Source organism: Monopterus albus, unplaced genomic scaffold (assembly GCF_001952655.1).
Source record: "Monopterus albus unplaced genomic scaffold, M_albus_1.0 scaffold172.1, whole genome shotgun sequence".
NCBI classification, from domain to species: Eukaryota; Metazoa; Chordata; class Actinopteri; order Synbranchiformes; family Synbranchidae; genus Monopterus; species Monopterus albus.
Genome location: NW_018128052.1, coordinates 2,889,213 through 2,909,833, shown reverse-complemented (window position 1 = coordinate 2,909,833; position 20,621 = coordinate 2,889,213). Strand labels below are relative to the sequence as shown.

The 20,621-nt window shown below is 39.3% G+C and overlaps 2 protein-coding genes across 2 annotated transcripts; one reads left to right on the top strand and one right to left on the bottom strand.

Moving 5' to 3' along the window:
• The first annotated feature begins 487 nt into the window (after nucleotides 1-487).
• Nucleotides 488-7,555, top strand: LOC109969294 (uncharacterized). The gene is made up of 11 exons (XM_020616055.1): nucleotides 488-652; nucleotides 962-1,077; nucleotides 1,952-2,042; nucleotides 2,777-3,215; nucleotides 3,360-3,435; nucleotides 3,617-3,683; nucleotides 5,315-5,462; nucleotides 5,635-5,695; nucleotides 5,795-5,925; nucleotides 6,012-6,101; nucleotides 7,191-7,555. The coding sequence occupies exons 1-11, from the start codon at nucleotides 567-569 to the stop codon at nucleotides 7,209-7,211; spliced, it is 1,326 nt and encodes a 441-aa protein (XP_020471711.1). The 5' UTR covers nucleotides 488-566; the 3' UTR covers nucleotides 7,212-7,555.
• Nucleotides 7,556-7,629: 74 nt separating this feature from the next.
• znf644a (zinc finger protein 644a) lies at nucleotides 7,630-17,983 on the bottom strand (the record flags this gene model as incomplete). Its single annotated transcript, XM_020615987.1, has 5 exons — nucleotides 7,630-8,624; nucleotides 10,137-10,239; nucleotides 12,885-13,010; nucleotides 14,542-15,132; nucleotides 15,838-17,983. Coding segments are annotated over 5 exons (3,162 nt in total), but the record flags the coding sequence as incomplete, so codon positions are not given.
• Nucleotides 17,984-20,621: the final 2,638 nt, after the last annotated feature.

Here is a 20,621-nt window from a genome sequence, read left to right as displayed (position 1 = left end):
GAAGAGAGAACAGGAAGATGGTTATATAAGACCCAAGGCAAAGTATTGAGGTTAGAGTTTGAACATACAGGACTAAACAATACATTATTTAAAATGGGTAAACATGTTACTGGAAGATGTGACTTTTGAGGGGAATAAGAAACAGCTTATTAGCATGTTATGTTATATTCCACAAAATATGAGGTTGAGAGAAGGGAAATGATTTGGAATTTTAGAGATATAAAGGTGGTGTTTGATTTGTATGATATTTTACAAAAAAGGACTGGAGACGTATGTTTTTGTTTCAGTTTTTAAGAAATACAAAATGGATAGAGAGAGTTAATTTTTTCTTAAATACTGATGTAAATAATTATGAATTGTTATAAAAATTTAATGATTTGATTTAGGAAAGAGTAGGTAGGATTCCTGATCCACACCAGCCCAGCAGGTGGCGGTAATGCACCTTAAATTGGCTTGCAAACCGTCAATAAACATCATAAGAAGAAGAAGAAGCTCTTTGTGGCTGAACCAGCTTCATTTCAACGCGCATATTAATTTAACCTCTCCTAAAAAAAAACACTTCAGTGATGAACCGTCAGAGCAATATTCCGTTTAACCCTTTAGCGGTACCAATATGTTCTGCTCCAATTTATCTATCACAGCTACCTGGAAGGTAAATTACTGCTCTGTGCAGTCTTTACATGTAACATTAGTTAATGTTGTGCTGAGCCTTCCTTTACATGAGACCGTTTCAGATGTACAACGTTGAGCAATGTGCCTGTTGGATTAGTTTGCGACTCTCTGTCTCTGTTGACTAGCTAGATATTTAGGGTGAGGTTACATGTAACCGCTACCTCAAACATTAATAGACGTGAGCTGCTTTGTTTGTAGCTACGAAGCTCAAGCTAAATAGCGGAAAATTGCTAAGCTAGCCAGGTTTACGTGGCTGATTTGTCGATTGTCTGTTTCTGTGATTAAACAGAGTTCCCCAAGACTTCATAGCAGCTATGAACAACATCCCAGCGATGTCAGTAGACAACCCAAACATCCGGACATCTGACATTGTTGTTAACACGGTACCACTGCAGAAACGTGCAGGTAACCTCTGAGGACATCCAAGCACACATGTCCTTACAAGGCCATAGCAGCGTGTTTTAGCTCATTTACAGCAAATTACCTATACATCATAATTAATCGTTTTGCAAATGATGGATCTATAAAAATTTGGTCGTGGTGGCTAGGCTGGGGCACAGACACAGAGAGGGTTGGCACATTTGAAATACTTGTAAAAAGTCAATTAAAACCATTAAAACCCTAGTTGTCTACACTCTTTATTTACAACATTGCTGTTGCACAGTGGTCCCCCCCTCCCCCCCTGAGGCTATTTATGCTAAATACTCCATAACACAATCAGAGAAATGAATTCAATTATCATGCTGCATGCATGATGTAAAATACAACAAATTTGACCAATATAAATTATAAAGCACCAGAAAAATGTTAGTTGTATTTAAGGCAACAGTGTGTCATTGTTTTTCATTCATTACAGTAATACTGACAAGCATCACATTTTGACTGTGGCAGGGGTGGTCAAGGGTGGCCGGTGACACCCGCTGGTTCCGCCCATGTGCAATGGGAGAGTGACCAGAAATGAACATAATGTGATGGATGTTATAACTGAGGCATGTTTCATGACTCTGCTTTTGATACTGTAAAGAAACCAGCAGAATGTAGTGAATGAACTGTATGGAACTGTACATAGTTCTTGTTAAGTATCTTAAACCTGTATTTATGCTTGCCTGGGCACCTTCTGTATAAGACTGAGAAAAGCTTTCCCTTTCAATCTTCAAACAGAGATGAAACAAATGCACTTCAATTCATTGGTCAGTTTTAATTATGGACTACATATCTGAATGCATTAAGTTGGTCAGTATAAATTATCTTTACTTTTTTTACCTTTTGGATTCTACAGTGAAAACCTCTGCTACTAAATGGAGGTCTTCATTCAAACCAGTAGGCGAAGATGGCGACTTTCAAGACCAAAGCACAAGCAGTCCAGAAACGTAAGTCAGGAATTCTGTGGCCTTCACTGTCAATTTGTAAATCTTACTAGAAGTTCCACTGGTCCCCCGAATAGCCACTGTCTGTCAGCCTCTGCTGGACATCTCCCACTCACTGACCCAAAGACTGTATATAAAAGATGGATGAGCCATCACTACTTCCCTCCATTACACAAAAGCCAATATGGCAGCTGTGACCTATACCCCAGCCAGCCACCAGGGGGTGATAGACTCACGGTGGCTTCACATTGGAAAATGTCCGCTGTCCATCTTTATATTCAGTCAGTGCCCAGTGAGGCTTTGAATCTACAGTTGTGGGATCTTCTTCCAGTCCTGCAGCAGTGCCTAACAAAGTATCACATGAAGCTGATCTTTCTTTTAGTCACAATCGAAGATACCCCATATTTAAGCATTGAATTCTTGTCATGACTTAAAATACTAAAATATGTTTTGTTTGAAGGTGACTTAATAATTATGTATTATTCCTGGTGGACTTTGAGGCATAATTGCAAGTGCAGGAAAGATGCAGTGTGCCACTGACTGATTAAACAAATTTAACTAAATGGACACAGCCTTGAATTAGGCTTATCTCATAAAAAATGTTTTTCTGTTTGTCGTTTTGGGTATTTTCCAGTCTGTGTGAACATTCAGTGGTTAATCATAACATGTCTTTACAGATTATGTTTATCACATAAATTGCATGAAACACACAGTAATCCCTGTTCTGTCTCCATTAGGGAGATTTATGACCCTTACGACCCCATATTGTCAGACTCTGAGCGTGAGATGCCACCAAGCAAAGACCACAATCAATGCCCATCCAACCAGGATAACATGCTGGGGCAAAGACCTTTGTCTCTAAATAAAAGCTCCCGTACCAAGAGTCGCTGGGATGTATCAATCTTTGATCTACAGAGACAACACTTAGACCGTGAAACCAAACCCACAGAGAATCGAGGTCTCAGTCATACACTGCCTGAACAACGAGCCTATAGCCAAGACACTGAATCACTTAAGCAACCAGGGTATGGCTCAATAGGTAGACCTCTGGACCACAGGGTCTGCATCCCTGACAGGATTATTCATGGCTCCTCCACACAACAGTTTCCTGCATCTTATGGAGGACAGAGGACCAACGGGGAGGAGACAGTAACCGTGCCAGAATACAGGATAGAGGTATCACCAATAAAACTGAGAATGTGACAGCGGTTGTTTTTGCACTCTAAATGTAGCTTTTTACATACTTGGTTTTATGGTTACAATGATGGAGTGACAATACTGTGATACTTGGAAAGAATGGGTCCTTTTTCTCCCCTCTAGATGACCACTGCTGTTAGATTATCCCCATCCAGGTTACAGCAGGACTTTCATCATCATTTGGGGCAAGCAAAAACAGGTAAAACAGCGCGCTCGTTCACGGATTACACGCATTAAATCTTCTTTACCAGCATCTTGAGAGTATTGTTTGCAAAACTAAGAATAAACAGTATGGTGGGTTTTTGAATGAGTAAAGCAGTGCATCATTTTTGCCTTGTGTTCATGTATGTCTCAGTTCTGTGTTTATTGTTGCTTCATAGGACAGGACCACATCACATCATCCAAAAAGGTGACAGGGGACAGGACGAAAAATATAATAATGGACAAGTAAGCACAAAGCAGCATACTGACAATGTGCAGTTGTTTAAAGATGCTCAATTTTTTAATAACATTGTAAACTGGTTGCAAAAAAAAACATGGGAACCACACATTTTTATTATGGATGTTGCTTTAATATACAGTATGTTGCTCTCTGTATATTCTTTGTCTTGTGACATTATACAGGATCAACTTGTGGCAGTTTCTGTTTCAGGGCACCAACTGTAGCTACTTTATGTGTACATTATCAGTTGTTGCTAAAATCAACAGATAAGCAGAATTGTACCAGTATATTGTTGAAAAAAGAAGTCCATACAGATAATATTGCTCTGTTGGTAGTAATGTTATTATTGCTCAAATTTGATTCATTAAACACCTCTCGTGCAGAACTGCATGGTTAGCTCAGTATAGCTATGACTAAAATATGTCAGTGTAAAATGTAGGCATGCATACTGTATGTCCACCACTGCAGTTACAATATAAACACATTGTGATTATAAATAATAGGTGAGTGATGAAGGAGAGATTGATTATAGTTAGCACTGCACAAACTAAATTTCATACCAATTTCCTGTTTTGCTAGCTTTATGTCTTTGTCTTACAGATGTTAGTCACTGTTGTTGCAACACAGTTACCACGCGTCACTTTTGAGATTAGACTGACTGACGACTGATCGAGTCCTACTTGGTTTTTTACCCTGTAACGTCACAAAGAAAAAAAAGATCCTCTTCCTTAGACAGGCCTGTTTTTGTTCCTATAGTCACATTTGCATCATGGCGGTTTTAATGTCATCCTATCACGTTGGCTCTCTGCAGCTGTTACAAGGGGGCAACAGACTGGGAGTTAACATAGGAACAGTTGTTGTGAAGAACAAGGCTGGCCCGGTGGGAAGCTGCATGTAGAGGATTAGGTTCAGTGTGGGCCCTTTTACAATTGTGCCTGCAGCTGAGAACCCTGAGCTCCCTCTTGGATGACAACTGTTTGTCAGTAATGACTCCACAATAAACTGGAATCAAGTTGGACTTCCTCTATTGCTACATAAGCCAGAAATCCGTATACGCCTACCTAACAGCCTTATATTATGCCAGAAATTCCTTACATACTTATTCATACTTAGCCAATCACCCAATGAGTGCAATTAAACCACTCTTCCAAAATGGAACTTTATTTTGAATAGTACTTCATAACCTAAAATCATCAAGTTAACTCTTGGGACTCTAATTTCAGTCCTCAGACTTAACTAAGTCTGAGGTCATATAAAGACCTTAAGTTGTTCAAAGTAGGGATGGGACGATATGTCTTTTTCTCAAAGTGATTCAATGCACAATATGGTGTGTATGATTCAATTCAATCATGACACGATTAAAACTTCAATGACAATGTATGACTAGTTGTAGAATACTTGTACTTTATTCTTCTTTTCCCCTTTTCTAGCGCTGGTTTGATGATGTAAAGAACCACATATATTGGCTTGCGTTCTGTTAGGCTGTCTTATTTACAAAAAATATGAATAAGGTGTATGTAGATAACATGATGTATATCTCTAGACAAAATGGTAAATATAGAGACCCTATTCAAAGGTCTGTTGTTTCACTGTTTAATAATCAGTATTTTGCATTGCCCTAATATTTTTCTTGTAGGAACCCGATCACCTGTGACCTTTGTGATGTTGAGTTGGCCAATGCACAGGAGCTGGAGGATCACTTGGACAGCAGAAGCCATTGGAATACACTAGAGTACATTCAGCAGCAGAATAATTATAGTGATATGGCTATAGCTTTCCTACAGGTAAGATAATACACAGTAAATATGAGAGTCCCTGATCTGTGCAGTAATGTTCTACAGATGTCTTTTGCCCAACAGTTTTTTGTTTTCAGTTCCAGTGTAACATAGATGCACTAATAAATGCTGGTGTATTGGTGGGATTGGATGGTGATTACATGTTTTGCTATCCCTATAGGAAGTCATGCTGTATAAAAGCCATCAGTGTAGCCGGGCCATAGAGGACAGTGCTCTTCAATGTAACTAATAATTATCACAAACTGAAAAGTTGCATGGTCTTATTACCTTCTATTCCAGCCTAACAGTGCCTAAATACGATGTGATATCTGTATTGTCAGCTCTGCAGGAAAATGACCACATGACAAAGGTGGAACTGTTCCACTGTGCGGCTTGCAATGTCTTCGTGGCCACATCTGCATCGACGGTGCAGAGTCACATTACTTCTCAGGAGCACCTGTCCAACACGACGGTAACACAGCTGTAAAGTAGCATACTTTAACATAAACAAATATTAATTGGTTAATGATTATTTGTGAATTTTAAAATTCCCTGAAGGAGTTTGAAGTGCAGCAGCGACATGCTTGCCTCAGCAAAGCAGAAACCATAATGAAGGAGCTCCATCCTCAGTTTGAACAGTTCATGAAGGTATTTGGTAGTAGTTAATTTACTATATATGTACTGGTATGTATGAACATAATTATGTGATTCATTAAAGTACATAAAACAAAGAATAGGGAGGAAATATTTTAATAAAGCATAGATATTCCCTGAGATTACTAATTGGCACATTCAGTTTAGTAGTTATTTCTATTGAGTAATATTTAATGAATTGCTGATTCAGTCCCTCAGATTAACAGTATTGTCACGGCCCATTTCTAGCCATGACACTTGATCTAGGGACTGCATAAAATTTTATTTTGCTTTTTGAACAAAATATGTGGCTGTGTATTAGGTTTTGACTGAGAGAAAACATGCTGCCACTGACATCCCTTGGCTAATGTACATGTATTAGGTAATTTTAGGGGTCAGTTTAGAATTATATGGGTGCAAATTACTAATTTAAAGCAATAACTTCAGTCACTTGAATGTACTGTACAAATTACTTAAAAAACCCTGAGTTAAGTGGTTTACTAATTCAAATAAAAAGCTATTTCAAATGGGGGACGTGGGGTTTGTAGTCTATATCACTAAAATAAAGGCTGTATTTCAATATATTGTAGGTACACGTGTAGAGTAGTAGAATAAAATACAGTAATTAAAAACTGAATATAGAATATAAAAGCTACTAATTGTAGGGCCTACAAGTCAATATGTAGTCAAGTCAATAGACAAGTGGTTTTGTGTGTGCAGTGGAAGTAGAGATCAGACATTTGTGCATGTGTTTGAAGATAAACATAGCTCATACTGAAATAGAAAACCACAGGTACTGTAATAACTGTGCATTTAAACAAAGGGGAGATTGCATTTCTGTATTTATGTGGTTATTGTAGTACATACAAGGGACAGCAAACCAGATCTTTTTATATTTACATAAGATTACTGAGGTACATTTTTTATGTATTCCCTTCAGTAATGCATTTGTTTTCAGTCTGTGTTCTACATCTAATTAGTGGTACAAGCAATAGTATCCTGCAAGGCTTCTAATAATTACAAGTAATAAAAGAATGCCTGCACTTCGACTAGATTGAGCCCTACAGATGCAGCTGACTACTTAACCATTTTCTTTTCTTTCAGGGTTGCAGCCCATTTGAATGACAGAATCACTGGAAGCATCCGCTATACTGTTTAAACTGAAATGTTTCTTCAGATGAAGAACAATGGACATCTTCTTCTACTTTTGGCTGTTGCCATTAGGAGTCACCACAGCGAATGATCTGTGGACGTAAAACAGCTAAATTTGAATCTCAGCACCACAAGTGCTGAGTCAGTACTCCTGTACAGTACGTTGTGTAGTGAGCATACTATGTATGTGACTTGGCAGAATAAACTTAAGCATCATCACTCCAGGTTTGTTCACACAGCATGGATTTTTTTTTAAATACCTTTGCACATATGATTTGTCATGTTTGTCCATAGTAATATTAGGGTTCCCAGGGTATCAGTGAAGATTGTGACCTTTTAAAATTACAGTTCAAATGTTGATCACTTGTGTGTAAAAAATAATTAGAAAAACTCAATTTTCTTCGTCTTTATTTAGAACAACACAAATGTTTTAAGCCTTGGATCTGTGTGATAGAGTACATTTAAAATTAAATTATTTCAAAACAGTATATTTAAACATTAAATATAGGTGACATGAATGAAGGGCATCGTCAGCACAAGCTTTTTTTTTTTTTTTTACCCCTTTAAATTTTAATTTTGTATTAGAAACAATGCAATTACAGATACTATAAAACTTCTATGCATAACAAGTTTGCACATTTTTGCAGATGTTTGCTCTTTTATAGTTGTCAATTTTTCCACTTGAGAAACTTGTCTGGAGCATTCAGGTGCCATCACCGTCAAGCCAAAATATTCATCTCAGTAACTCTGGCCTGAAAACGGACACTGTGAGCTTTGATTTGAATACATTGCAATACAAAAGAAACATGATTCTATGTATCTTATAAATGTGAATATTGATTCTGAAGAAAGGCGCTCCCAAATTTGGACATAATGGACTCAAGCCATGAGAAATCTGAGGTAAAGGTTGTCTTCATTAGAAATGGATTCCACATTATATCACTGCATAAAACAAGGAAACTGTCCATTTGGAATTATATCCCCAAAACAGACCATGTAAAAACAGAAAAAGGTAACAATATCCAAAATAATTAACTTTTTCATCTGTCCACATGTCAAAACATGTACAATATCTCCATCACTGAGTGATATTGTACTTTTGGCCAGTATTTCATTAACTAAAAATGAAAAAAAAGAACATCCATAGTACATACACATACAGTCTAGTGAAATCTAAGTCCCCATTGACTTCATGAAGCAGCATATGTGGCTGTCAAAGAGCTGTCTTCGTCTGTCTTGAGAGTTGGGGGGTCTGTGGGCAGCGAGGTGACCTCTACCATGCCTAGCCCAGTGTAAGGGACACTAGTGTTCATAATGTGTCTCTGTAAATGCTTAATCCAGTCCTCCTGGACCGACAAGGGACCCTGGAAGACGAGGTCACAGAACCTGTCAAGACAAGGATAGACTTTCAAGGACAGAGTAATACAAAATGTGTGAATAATAATAATACAAGTCATCAGATTTTTAGATTGATCATCATAAATGTATTTCTCTGTAAAACCAAATACACTGACAGCGACCCAGATGCACATATTGTTAAAGGATAAGGCAGGTCATTTTCTGCAGTAACAGTATATTAAACGTTACCTATACTGAGACTAAAACTGAAAATGATTTGACTACTCATTGTTAATGTCCAAGTCTGTCAGTGCTGGATTAGTTAATTCATCTGTGCCACAGACCTCCATTGCTGTTCAAAAACAAAACACACCACTGCACTAGGAGACATGTTTCCTCATTGCGAAACAACAGACCCTGGCATAACCTTTTACAGCATCTGAAGTGAGCTAGAGTCAGGGGCCCATGCACAGGATCTCTGGAACATCAGGGTCTGGTGTTTCATAATGAGGCAACATGTCACTAATTGATTATTCTTTGAGCCTCTGATGGTTACAAGGGAGCAAAAATCTTAAAAATGATTAGTTAATTGATGTCCACTGTCAGATAATTCAACACAGTTTTGATAACTGATTAATTATTTACCTCCGCCGAAGCAGAGGTTATGTTTTTACCAGCACTTGTTTGTTCTTAGCATAACTCCAAAAGTATTGGATTTGGATGAAATACTTTTGGTGAAGTAGGGTACGGCCCAGGGAACAATCCATTCGATTTTGGTGCTGATCCTGATAATCATCCGGATCAGGATTTTTTTTTTTTTGAAGGAGTCTTCAAGGTAGGGCCACTTTCAATATTTTTGCTTTTAATTTCATACACAATGCTTGGACAGCTAGAATTACTGCTTTGCGGTTGTATGCCTCCGCTGGCAAGTCAAATTCATGGGTATGGGACAGGTATGAGAGCACTGACCTTGACATTTGATCACCAAAATGTAATGTAGAGTTCATTCTTGCATCTGACATTTGTGCCAAATTTGAAGAAACTCCCTCAAGGTTTTCCAGAGATATCATGTTCACAAGAATGGGACGAACGAGAGGTCTAAGTGACCTGTGACCACCAAAATCTAATCAGTTCATCCTTGAGTCCAAGTGGACGCCTGTGCCAAATTTATATAAAAAAAAAAAAATCCCTCAAGGTGTTCCTCACATATCTCGTTCACAAGCATAAATGCCAAATTCTTGCTTTTTTCAGCTTCTCCAAGGTGATGTTTTGCTGCTTTTCTGGTTTACATCATTGTGAAATGAATACAGTGTATTTAGATTTTTGTACAGTGCAGGACATTAGGTAGCATCACTGTGGACTCTACTTTGGAGCATAGTAATGAAAACAGGTCTCTTGGTTATCTAGTTAGTTTTGTATAAATAAATAACAATGGTTACCAACAGAAGCTTAACAGACCGTAAGAAACATTTGATGATGGTCCAAATCTGCTGGACTGACTGTATCCACCAATTCACAGTATAATACTGTATTTACACTAAACGGGAAACAGGCCAATACCTGCAGGTGAGTCTGTACATTTCCTCTGGAGTTTGCGGTAAGGGCAGTGTTTTCTTCTTTGATCCAGGCCTTGACCGCTGCCTCCTGGCTTTGCAGTCAAATGCTGAAAGACACGTTACTTTATTAATTTACAGAACAGACTTGCTAATTTAACATTTTAATGGACAAGAGTGATAACCACCAGAAAGGTTTGGTGTTTCAATTTACCATTGCACATTTTCACAGATGATCTGTTAGTTCAATGAATTATTCACCTTGAATGTCTGGGCATTATTACCCTTTGCTTTTTTTCATACTCAACTTTCCACCTTGAGCCACTGAGGTGACTGGCTTTGTATGTCAGCTGCAAGCCCATACTTCTAAGAGACAAAGCCCAAAATGTACTGTAGGTGTGATGATCTGTGCCAGCAGGAAACAAGCCCTGAAGGCTTCCTGTCACAATAAGGTTGTTCTTCCCACTGATGCACCCACGAAGCTCCACAATTGAAATGTCTGCCATTTGCTCACATGTAGATTCTTACCTTGTGGAGGACACAAATAACTACTGATAGTTAAATGCAACTGAAATAATCTGGATGTTAGAATCTCTTGAGGCATCTAGTCATACAGAAAATTTTGGGTTTATCTGCTGATGATTTGAGATATTATTTTTAGATTTCCGTTTCTGGCCGTGGAACAACTCTATACCCTCTTCAGGGTGACGGAGGGTTCATGGGAGTTTGCCCAACCAGTCCACGTGTTTTGTGAATTTGGAGAAGGCATTCGACCATGTCCCTCGCGGCGCCCTGTGGGGGGTGCTCCGGGAGTATGGGGTCCAGGTCCCTTTGCTAAGGGATGTCCGGTCCCTGTACGACTGGAGCAGGAGCTTGGTTCGCATTGCCAGCAGTAAGTCAGACTTGTTTTCAGTGCATGTTGGACTCCGGCAGGGCTGCCCTTTGTCACCGGTTCTGTTCATTATCTTTATGGACAGGAGTTCTAGGTGCAGCCAGAGGCTGGAGGGAGTCCGGTGTGGGGACCACAGGATCTCGTCTCTGTTTTTTGCAGATGACGTCCTGTTGGCTCCATCAAACCAGGACCTTCAGCGTGCACTGGGACGGTTTGCAGCTGAGTGTGAAGCAGCTGGGATGAGAATCAGCACCTCCAAGTCTGAGGCCATGGTTCTCAGTCGGAAAAGGGTGGCTTGTTCCCTTCAGGTTGGTGGAGAGCTCCTGCCTCAAGTGGAGGAGTTCAAGTATCTTGGGGTCTTGTTCATGAGTGAGGGAAGGATGGAACAGGAGATTGACAGGCGGATCGGTGCAGCCTCCGCAGTAATGCGGTCGATGTACCAGTCTGTCATGGTGAAGAAGGAGCTGAGCTGTAAGGCGAAGCTCTCGATTTACTGGTCGATCTACGTTCCCATTCTCACCTATGGTCATGACCGAAAGGGCAAGATCCCGGATACAAGCGGCGGAAATTAGCTTTCTCCGCAAGGTGGCTGGGTGCACACTTAGAGGTAGGGTGAGGGGCTCGGTCACTCGGGAAGAGCTCAGAGTAGAACCACTGCTCCTCCACATTGGGAGGAGCCAGCTGAGGTGGCTTGGGCATCTTTTTCAGATGCCTCCTGGGCGCCTTCCTAGGGAGGTGTTCCGGGCACGTCCCACCGGGAGGAGGCCCCGGGGAAGACCTAGGACACACTGGAGGGACTACGTCTCTCGGCTGGCCTGGCAACGCCTTGGCATTGACCCGGAGGAGCTGGATGGAGGGAAGTCTGAGCAGCTTTGCTTAGACTGCTGCCCCCGCGACCCGGTTCTGGATAAGCGGAGGAAAATGGATGGATGGACTTGTGTTGCCATGTCTACGGTGGATCAGGTGACCATGTTACTTGGGTACAATTAACCAGGTACAATTTACATACTGCATACCTGATCAGATTATTATTTTCCATCAGAGGCATGGCTACTTAAAACTAGCAGTAGGGTGAACTGACTGTATATCCTCATCTAAGGCACCCTGGGGAGGTTTTGTATCCTGACCACACAGGCAATGTGTTAACATTCCTTTTTTTTTTCGCTCGTCCAGAAAACTAGGGAGCAGAAAGCTGCTAGCTAGACAACATGGGTGTAAGCGATGCAGGTTTAAAAAAATAAAAAAATTTAGACAAAGACTCGAGTATATTGATATTAAGATGACCCTTCATTATAACTCCATTGCTTATTTACTTTTCTTTCACAAACAATGGCAGGTGAATTAAGTAGTCCTAATCATTTATGGCAGAATTTCACCACAATCACATGTACAACATGCTAATTATTACAGTCACAGATTTGAATTAAGATTTAAATGGGCAGGTTTCCAGAATAATGTGTTATCAATGTATCACACCCTTTTATTCCCAAGGCTTTTCTCCACTTTTACACTGAATCTGGTATGAATGTGGCAGTTTCGCTACCTCCACTCTGGCATAATAACAGGATCAGCAATGCCCTATCCAGGGCTTGTACAAAAAAGTTCTGCCATAATTCTGAACTGCCTTGAACAGCCACAGTTAAAAGACTTATAGAGTTCCCAGTAGGACATCTTGAAGAACTGGGTCAAGGGACTGTTTGGAGAATTTGGTGTTCAAGTACTTGGATCATTCTTAGTTCAAGGATGTATAAAGATTATTAGTCGCTAAAGCAGGAACAAAGATGGAAACCTTCAGACTGTTACTGTATTCTTGGAAAGATGTTTTGTTTGTCTGTAATTTGAACTGCTGCTGATGTCACTTACTGGTTCCTTCAAGTAAGGCAGTCCTCTTTCGTTTTGCATATGCTCGGAGGTGATTAGATAAACTAACTCCACTGTGGAAAGTTGCATTGCAATGGATGCACACCTTCCTGTTGAATTCACCTCTCTCTGTAAAAGACAAAAAAAAATTTACAAAGAGAAATAAGCTTAAAAAAAGCAGTGTGTTATTTCTTAGTGGTATAAAGGAATCATATGACTGGACTTAACATGTACTTCGGTCATATTGAAGCAGGCCCAGTTTTACAAGGCCTGTGTGGGTAATTTCTGTTTGACAAACCATTTTGCAATTAACTTTATGAGACAAGAATAAATAAATAAAGATTATTTGCATTATTATGTGTAGCATGCTCTTCTGTTTTGGCCACATAATCTAAAAGTAAGTGGGAAATCTCATTCTATGCCTTTATGCTGATGACACCCAACTTCAATGATGCATAAAATCTGATGATCAGTGCTGTGTTCACTTCCAAAAAAGCTCCTGTAAATGTTAATGTCTTCATTTTCTTTACCTGTCACAAACATTCAGATGGTGACACAGGTCATTTTTAGTACATAGCTATTTTTGCACAAAAGATCATATTGTCATATTGTCCAATCTTTACTTTTCCCATTAAAAATGTTTGTAATCTGAATTTATAATCTGCAAATCTGGCACTGGTCATTCTAAAAGGCATGGTACTAGAGCTTTACTGATATACTGGTTTATCACAGAAATGCTGTATCCCCATATAAAATATGTGGATATGTTTGCAAAAGAAAAAACAACCCTGAAATATATAAATGTTTTAAAAGATGCAATTTATAGATGCATTTATTTTTCTTGAATAAACCTTTGCATTACTTTCATTTAGAAATCCACAGTTTTACCTTTTACTATTTATTGATATAATCTTTGATAAGGTAAGTTAGCAACTATAAAACATCCCACCTCCATGAAATTGTCACATTTCTTTTACTAACTAAATTTGAGAAACCCTTTAAAAAAATGTTCATTGTATCAGTTTCTTTTGTCATGTCAGCAAAGGCTGATTTATCACTTTAAAATGTTAAACCCTCTAAGAAAGTCACTTTCGGCTTTTCCCATTTAGGGGTCGCCACAGCGAATCGTTACACTGACGACTCGCATGTTGACATTTGGCACGTGTTTTACGCTGGATGCCCTTCCTGACGCAACCCTAATTCAAACCCGGGCTGCAGCAGCAAGAGCCCTGCGCCTTAACCACTAGCCTACCAGGGACGGCAAAATGTTAAACCCTCTAAAATATTAATATCAATATGAAACATACAGTGTAACACTGCAAGATAGTATATGCTAATGACATTATTCCTAGTCCTTGTATTGATTTTATGCTTTGCATCTTTATTTAAAATGTTTACTTAATAGGCTCAATGACTTATACTGTATATAGGTATGTATTACTTATAAAGTGCTGAAATACGCATGAAGAGTTATTCAACTAAACTTTATTTTTATTTATTACTACCAAATTTCTGAGTTATTAAACAGCATTTTTATTTTCTTGTAAAATATGTCAATAAGATTACATGTTTTCTAGATGATACTAAATGAATAAAAACACTGAAGGTTTTCCACTTCCTGTCTAAGCTATCTGATTAGTGCTATGAAAAAGTTACCTACCAGATAGCGAGTTTGGCAGTGAAGATGCAAGTCTTGATCCTGAATTGTGCTCATTGTTGGAAGAAACTAATGTGTTTCTTGAAATCTGAGAGGACCCCTTTAGTCTGGCATCTTCCTGACACTTTCTCTTCTTCAGAATTCCTATCAAGGCAGTTGTGCCTGAGAGTGAATTTTTAACATCCAACTTAGTCTCTAGTTGCTTTTGTTCAGATTCCATTTCTGCTAAAGAAAAGGTGGACATAAGTGGTTTGGCATCAGTGCAAACTCTTGGAATAGAATTACTTGTTGGGATTCCAATGTGGGATAATGTGAAACGATGAACACTGGACAGCTTTGGTGAAGCACCATACTGGAAATGGTTCCGTCTCTTTCCCAGAATTTGAAGTGCCCGCTGGAATTCCTTCTTGTCACGCATCAACTCCCGGAGTAATAATAACGGCGATTTGTTCTTTGTTACAAATCTTTTACCAAGCTTTTTGAGGTGCCCTCGTATGTGATTGGACTGCCCTGTCCTGTTATCAAATGAGTCCCCGCATAAAGGACAAGAGTGAATACTCTTCGCCGACTCAGAATCTGACTCCAGCTGTAATGCTGAGAACAAACAAAAACAAACCAAACATAAAATGAGAAACATAAACAGTGTACAATAAAAGTACATTATGGTAAATTTGAACATTGTAACATTAAAGCACATACAGTATACAGTTTAAACCCTGTTTAAAATTTGGCTTATATTTTCACTGTCCGTTGGTTCTACCAGTCATAAGAACATTAAACTCACAAAATCTCAAAGATCTTAGGTGTGGCTACATAGCACAAAAGTAGTCAAATGGGGCAACATACAGTGATACAGATTGGAAATAAGATAAGAGTTTTCCTACAATAGCTACAGTTTTATTTGGAAGCAGAACCAAAATTGAGTGCATTCATAATGTCTCTCATAATTTTCACAGAATAACCATAACAATGACGAACTCAGAATGTAAACTAATGGGCAGTTTAGTTAATTTTACATTTTGTTCATATCTTTTCATCTAAAAAAAAACTGATTAATCTTTTTGGTTTATTTATAATCTTTCTAATTGCCCAATCCCTTGTCATTAGTTGCCCCAGTGGATTTCTTTTTAGCGATATCACTACATTCCAAGATCTCCAAGATCTTAGCGATGACTCTGGGAAGTTCAAAGCTCAATAAAACTGACAGAACTGATGATCAGAGCCACAAAAATAAAAAGTTAATTGTTATACACCACCATTTTCATTTAACATGACAATATAAAATAAATAGTTATGAACCTTTTTTCAACCTCCGCAATGCTGAAATCTTCCGTCGAATTCGTGGCCTCCTGTCTTGAGAAGCCACTTGCTCAGGAGGCACTACATGACGTGCATTGTAGCTCAGTCCAACTCTATGAAGATGCCCTCGAACATGATTGGACAATCCAACACCTGACTCAAAGGCTGCAGGACAGTACGGACAGTTCTTGCGGTCTGACTCCAGCTCCGACAAATCATCTGTGAAGGATTCTCTGGATGGCATTTGGTGGGATTCAAAATTTTCTTGAAACACCTCTGTTTCTATGCATTCTTCTTTGATTTCAGGATCATGTTGTTCTTGCTCCTCAGTCTTTATTTTCTCAAACATCCTTTTAGATGCGTGCAGAGCACCCCTCATGGACATTCTTCTGCTATAGGTGTAAATAACGTTTTGTTTTTCTTTCTTGACACCATTATCAAAAGTCTTAGTGTTGGGATCTGTATCCTTAAACTGGAAAATGTCTTTTTCATCATCATCATCTGCCACTTCTTCTTGGTTTATTTTCTTGGGACTCGGCAGGTGTTTTGATAAGATGAAGCATGAGTCTTGGTCAGAGGTGTTGCGATATGGGGTGGACATCTTCCGTTTGGATGGTGACTTTTTTACTACTGACTGATCTACATTCAATTTGGAGATGCTGATGCTGTTGAGATCTCCTTCAGCTGCAATGGAGGGCACCCTATGATAATTTGGTGATAAAGCTGAATTGTCAACTTTGACAGTCAACGTTCCTGGTAACTGATCAGAGCCATCTTCGTCATTTTTTGAATCCTGAACAAATGTGCTGCAATTACTACTTTCCTTCTTCTGTTCAGCAGTCTTCTTTCTATGTCTTTGTCGGGACAGGAGAACATTAATAGACTTATCAAGCTTTGATTCCGTTAGTTGAGACTTCAAACCTTTCTTAATCTTGTTATTTTTAAATAAGGCTGAAATGTCACTGGACTCACTAGGTGAACAAGTGCTTCTAGAAGAGATCTGATTTTTTATTGAAATTTTAGATGTAAACTCTGCATCTTCTACAGGACTTTTACAAGCAGACACATGCTGCTCCTTAGATGGCTGTGCATCTTTCTCATTATGCTGTGCAGCTTCATATTCCTCAATGGTTTGTTGATGGCGGCGCAAAAGATGATTCTTAAAAACATTTTTGCTAAAAGCTCTATAAGAACAAATGTTACAGGGGAAGGCTTCAGTCTCATCTTTCTGGATCTGCTTTCTAACTGTAATAACAGTGTGTTGCATTATGTTATGTCTCCTAAGATCATTCTCGCTTATAGTCCTGAAGCTACATTTGTCACATTTAAACTTTCTCTTGTCCTTCTCATGTGTTTTCGCGTGTTGAACAAACGTGTTTGGGCAGTTTGTTCCAAATGGGCACTGAGGGCAGAAAAGCTTCCTGTTTTTATCCTCTTTCTTCTTATTATTCACACCTTTGTTCTCTTCAGTGAGTCTTACTCTCTCCCCCTGATGGATGGACATGTGCTGAATAAGTGAACTACTTTGTCTGAAAGACTGTCCACATTCACGGCATATAAAAGGATTTGGCGAAATATTTGGAGGGTCAACATGAGACTTCATATGGCGATGCAAATGATGTTCTTTCTTGAAAATGAGCTTACATTTTGAGCAAGGGTAAGCTATCTTATCATCTAAATGAGAATTTATTGTAAGCCTTCTCTTCAGTGGTGAAAGCCCATGACTTATACTGTTCTCATGTGAATTTCTTGCAGGTGCATTGTAAAGAATTTCCTTGATGGCCTTTACAGTTCCATTGGGATACTTAGAAGCTTTCTCTGTTGGAGATGCCTGTGACTTGGAGAACTTCCTTGACTTGCGGATTTTTCTGACAGGAATAGAATCTACTGGGCCTTCGGCATCAGACAATTCCTCAGATGACTTGTGGCTCAAATTAGAATAATGGTCTTCTGAGGGATCCACCATCACAACCATGTCCATTTTCCGTTTCCTTCTCCTTTGGCTTTTGGTAGGAGGGACTTCTTCCTTTGGCTCCTCACCAGGGGAATCACTATGGTTCTCCCACAGAAACTGCATAAATTCTTTGTGGGGATCCCAATGAAGGTCACTAGTACTACTAAAATTATCTAAAGAGCTCTCAGGTTGTCAATTTCTTGCACAGTTTTTAGTGGGGTGATGCTCTTTTCCTCCTCCTTCTCTGAGGAAATGCTATTAAGTTCATGGGCCTGTGTAGCTTGATGTGAAGAAGGTCCATTTCCGAGGCCAACTGGAGACAACATATCTGTTTTTGACAGAACATCTAGGACACTGTTTTGTTTCAGAGAAGGCTTGCTGAAAGAATTGGTGCAAGAGGCTGATTCTTGTGCCATGCTCACTGGCTCTTGCAGGAGTGAGAGCGCATTGATCTCAGGATCTGCATCTTTGTCATCTTCATCGACACCTGTTAGGCATGACATTTCAGCTGCCATAACCTGAAAAAGAAAAGCCTTCTTAGACACTTAAAGGACATTTAACTACAAAATCCAAAGTTAACACTGTAACATCCCAAAGGTTAAATTCAAGCCTTTTTTAATTAGGCACAGGGCTTTCTGTCATTGCACAACAACAGATTACTGATCTGGGTTGGGTTCTTGCTTTCAGTTTTCTCTCCATATTCAAAAAAATAAGTATTTTCACAAAAATTTATATCCTCTGTAATATCCTTGTGTCTAATGGATTTCCTGGTTTTGCAGTGTGGCTTAACGTGTTTGTTTAAATCTACTGTGTCAACCAAGGGAACAAGTTGTGGACAAGTATAAATTAAGCATTAGCCTAAACATCAGAGGTGTCCCGACTATAATTTGAAACCACAAGTTTGCAAAGGCAACAACTGACATCTTGGTCCAAACTGGATAAAGGCTTTAAGTGTCTTTAACAATCAATACTCGATTAATCGTTAACCATTTATGAAATACATTTTCCATAATAAAACTATTTTAACTACTTAGGCAATTAACGTTTGCTGTAAAATCTGAGTAAATTGGGAACTTAAAGAACAGCTGAAGTAGCTAAACACAGAGCTACCCAAGATGAAGAGCTTTCAGATATAATGTGGCGCTCATAGCAGGGTTTGTGCACGCAGGGACGTCACACGCGACTGAGCGCAGCGCAGATACATTCTTGTGCCGCACAACACATAGAAATGAATGTGTTTGATTGCGGAGCACAGCGTCCACTGTGTCCTATCTGAAAACGGCTTTCATCATTACAACGACAACAGCGTGAGCAGAGGTGTATGCTATATGATGAAGTACCGGAGAGCACCTATGACGCGCGTGCATGCACACACGCAGTTAAGTTGTTTCGAGGGACATATAAACACTTTAACTACGATGGCAACTGTAACTGCCCACAGGATCAAATGTTGGACTGACTTTATTCTCAGGTATGTGAATAAATAGCTATTTGTCCATGTGTTAAAGTTTGGCCATCCCGTGCTTGGGCCTACAGCTGATCACTCACAGGTAAAAGTCTGTAAATCCCACCATCACTCAAGTTAAATCTAAAAGTCTGTTTCTCCGGCTTATTATTTAATCTGATGTTTGTCTCCATGGCCCCTCCTGTAGATTGCGCTCTAGTTTGTCAGTCTGGACATTTTGAGTTTCGTTATGTCACTGGTCAACAGACCGGACCAGTAAATGGAATCGGTAGTCAACACTAAACTGTGTTGCTGTAAACCATCCACATCATCACGTATATGGCTGAACAAAACGCACAAACACTCACGGGTGCAAAATGTGCACAAGAGCAGGCATTTTTTGATTCGACGTTGTGAATCAATCACCATAGCTTAAATTATATTGTCACATCTTGGAGCGTTCTATTTTACAGGACATACACTTTACTGACGATTGGCTCTTCAAGCTCTCACAATAATGCAGCGTTATTCATTTCAACCTGTAGGCCTATCCTTTATCTTCTCTTGAAGAAAAAAAATGGCGGAGCACAGTTCCAGTGTTTTCCGGCAGCACTACACCTACAAGTTTAAGTACAGAACCTTACACTGCCACTTATTTCTTTCTTTCTTTCTTTCTTTCTAGTATGTGCATTCATTCTATAGTTTGTGCTGCCCATTGGGGCAGTCAGAAAACATGTACATTAAATAGTATGAGGCACCACCTGGCAATGTAACCAGGTACTACAGCAAACTACAGTACAGCAGCGATTAATTGATAATGGATTTATCATTAGCATCCCCAGTACTTGCACATTAATTCTTGTGGGGGGAATGCACACACCTGCAGAGGAGATTGTGCACAGGTTGCCACAGGGGGCATGTTGGGGCTCTTAGGATTAGTAGTACAGAAAATAAGCAGATTGCTGAGCTTTTATTTAACCTGTTTAAAAAGGCAGCCATTCCTCCCAGTGAAAGCTGCTTGTCTGGCATATATTAAAAAAACAAAACAAAAAGTTTTTCTTCTGATTTTGCTTGCGTGTTGTGGGGTACACTGCACACGTGCATTTGGGTTTCCCCTGCTGGCCCCACCTGCACGTGCCCGCTCAGTTCTTAGACATTACAGTGGGATGACATCACAAAAAATAACTTTACTAGGCTCTAATAAAGTCTGTTTGTTGACCACCAGAGTTCAATTAACCTTGTCTATAGACAGTATATTAATACTTTATATACAGTCTGGCCTTGTTTAAATTCTGTCCAGAAAATGTGATATTTCATCTGTTCAGTGCTGGTGTCTTTGTAATCACGCAAATAGACTGTGGACCTGCTCACTCTGCAAGACAGCCT

Bases quoted from the DNA above. Each gene is read 5' to 3' on its own strand.
- LOC109969294 (XM_020616055.1), top strand. From the start codon at position 567: ATGAACCGTCAGAGCAATATTCCGTTTAACCCTTTAGCGGTACCAATA. The intron at 653-961 runs GTAAATTACTGC...GTGATTAAACAG, and splicing joins CTATCACAGCTACCTGGAAG to AGTTCCCCAAGACTTCATAG. The intron at 3,216-3,359 runs GTATCACCAATA...TCTCCCCTCTAG, and splicing joins TGCCAGAATACAGGATAGAG to ATGACCACTGCTGTTAGATT.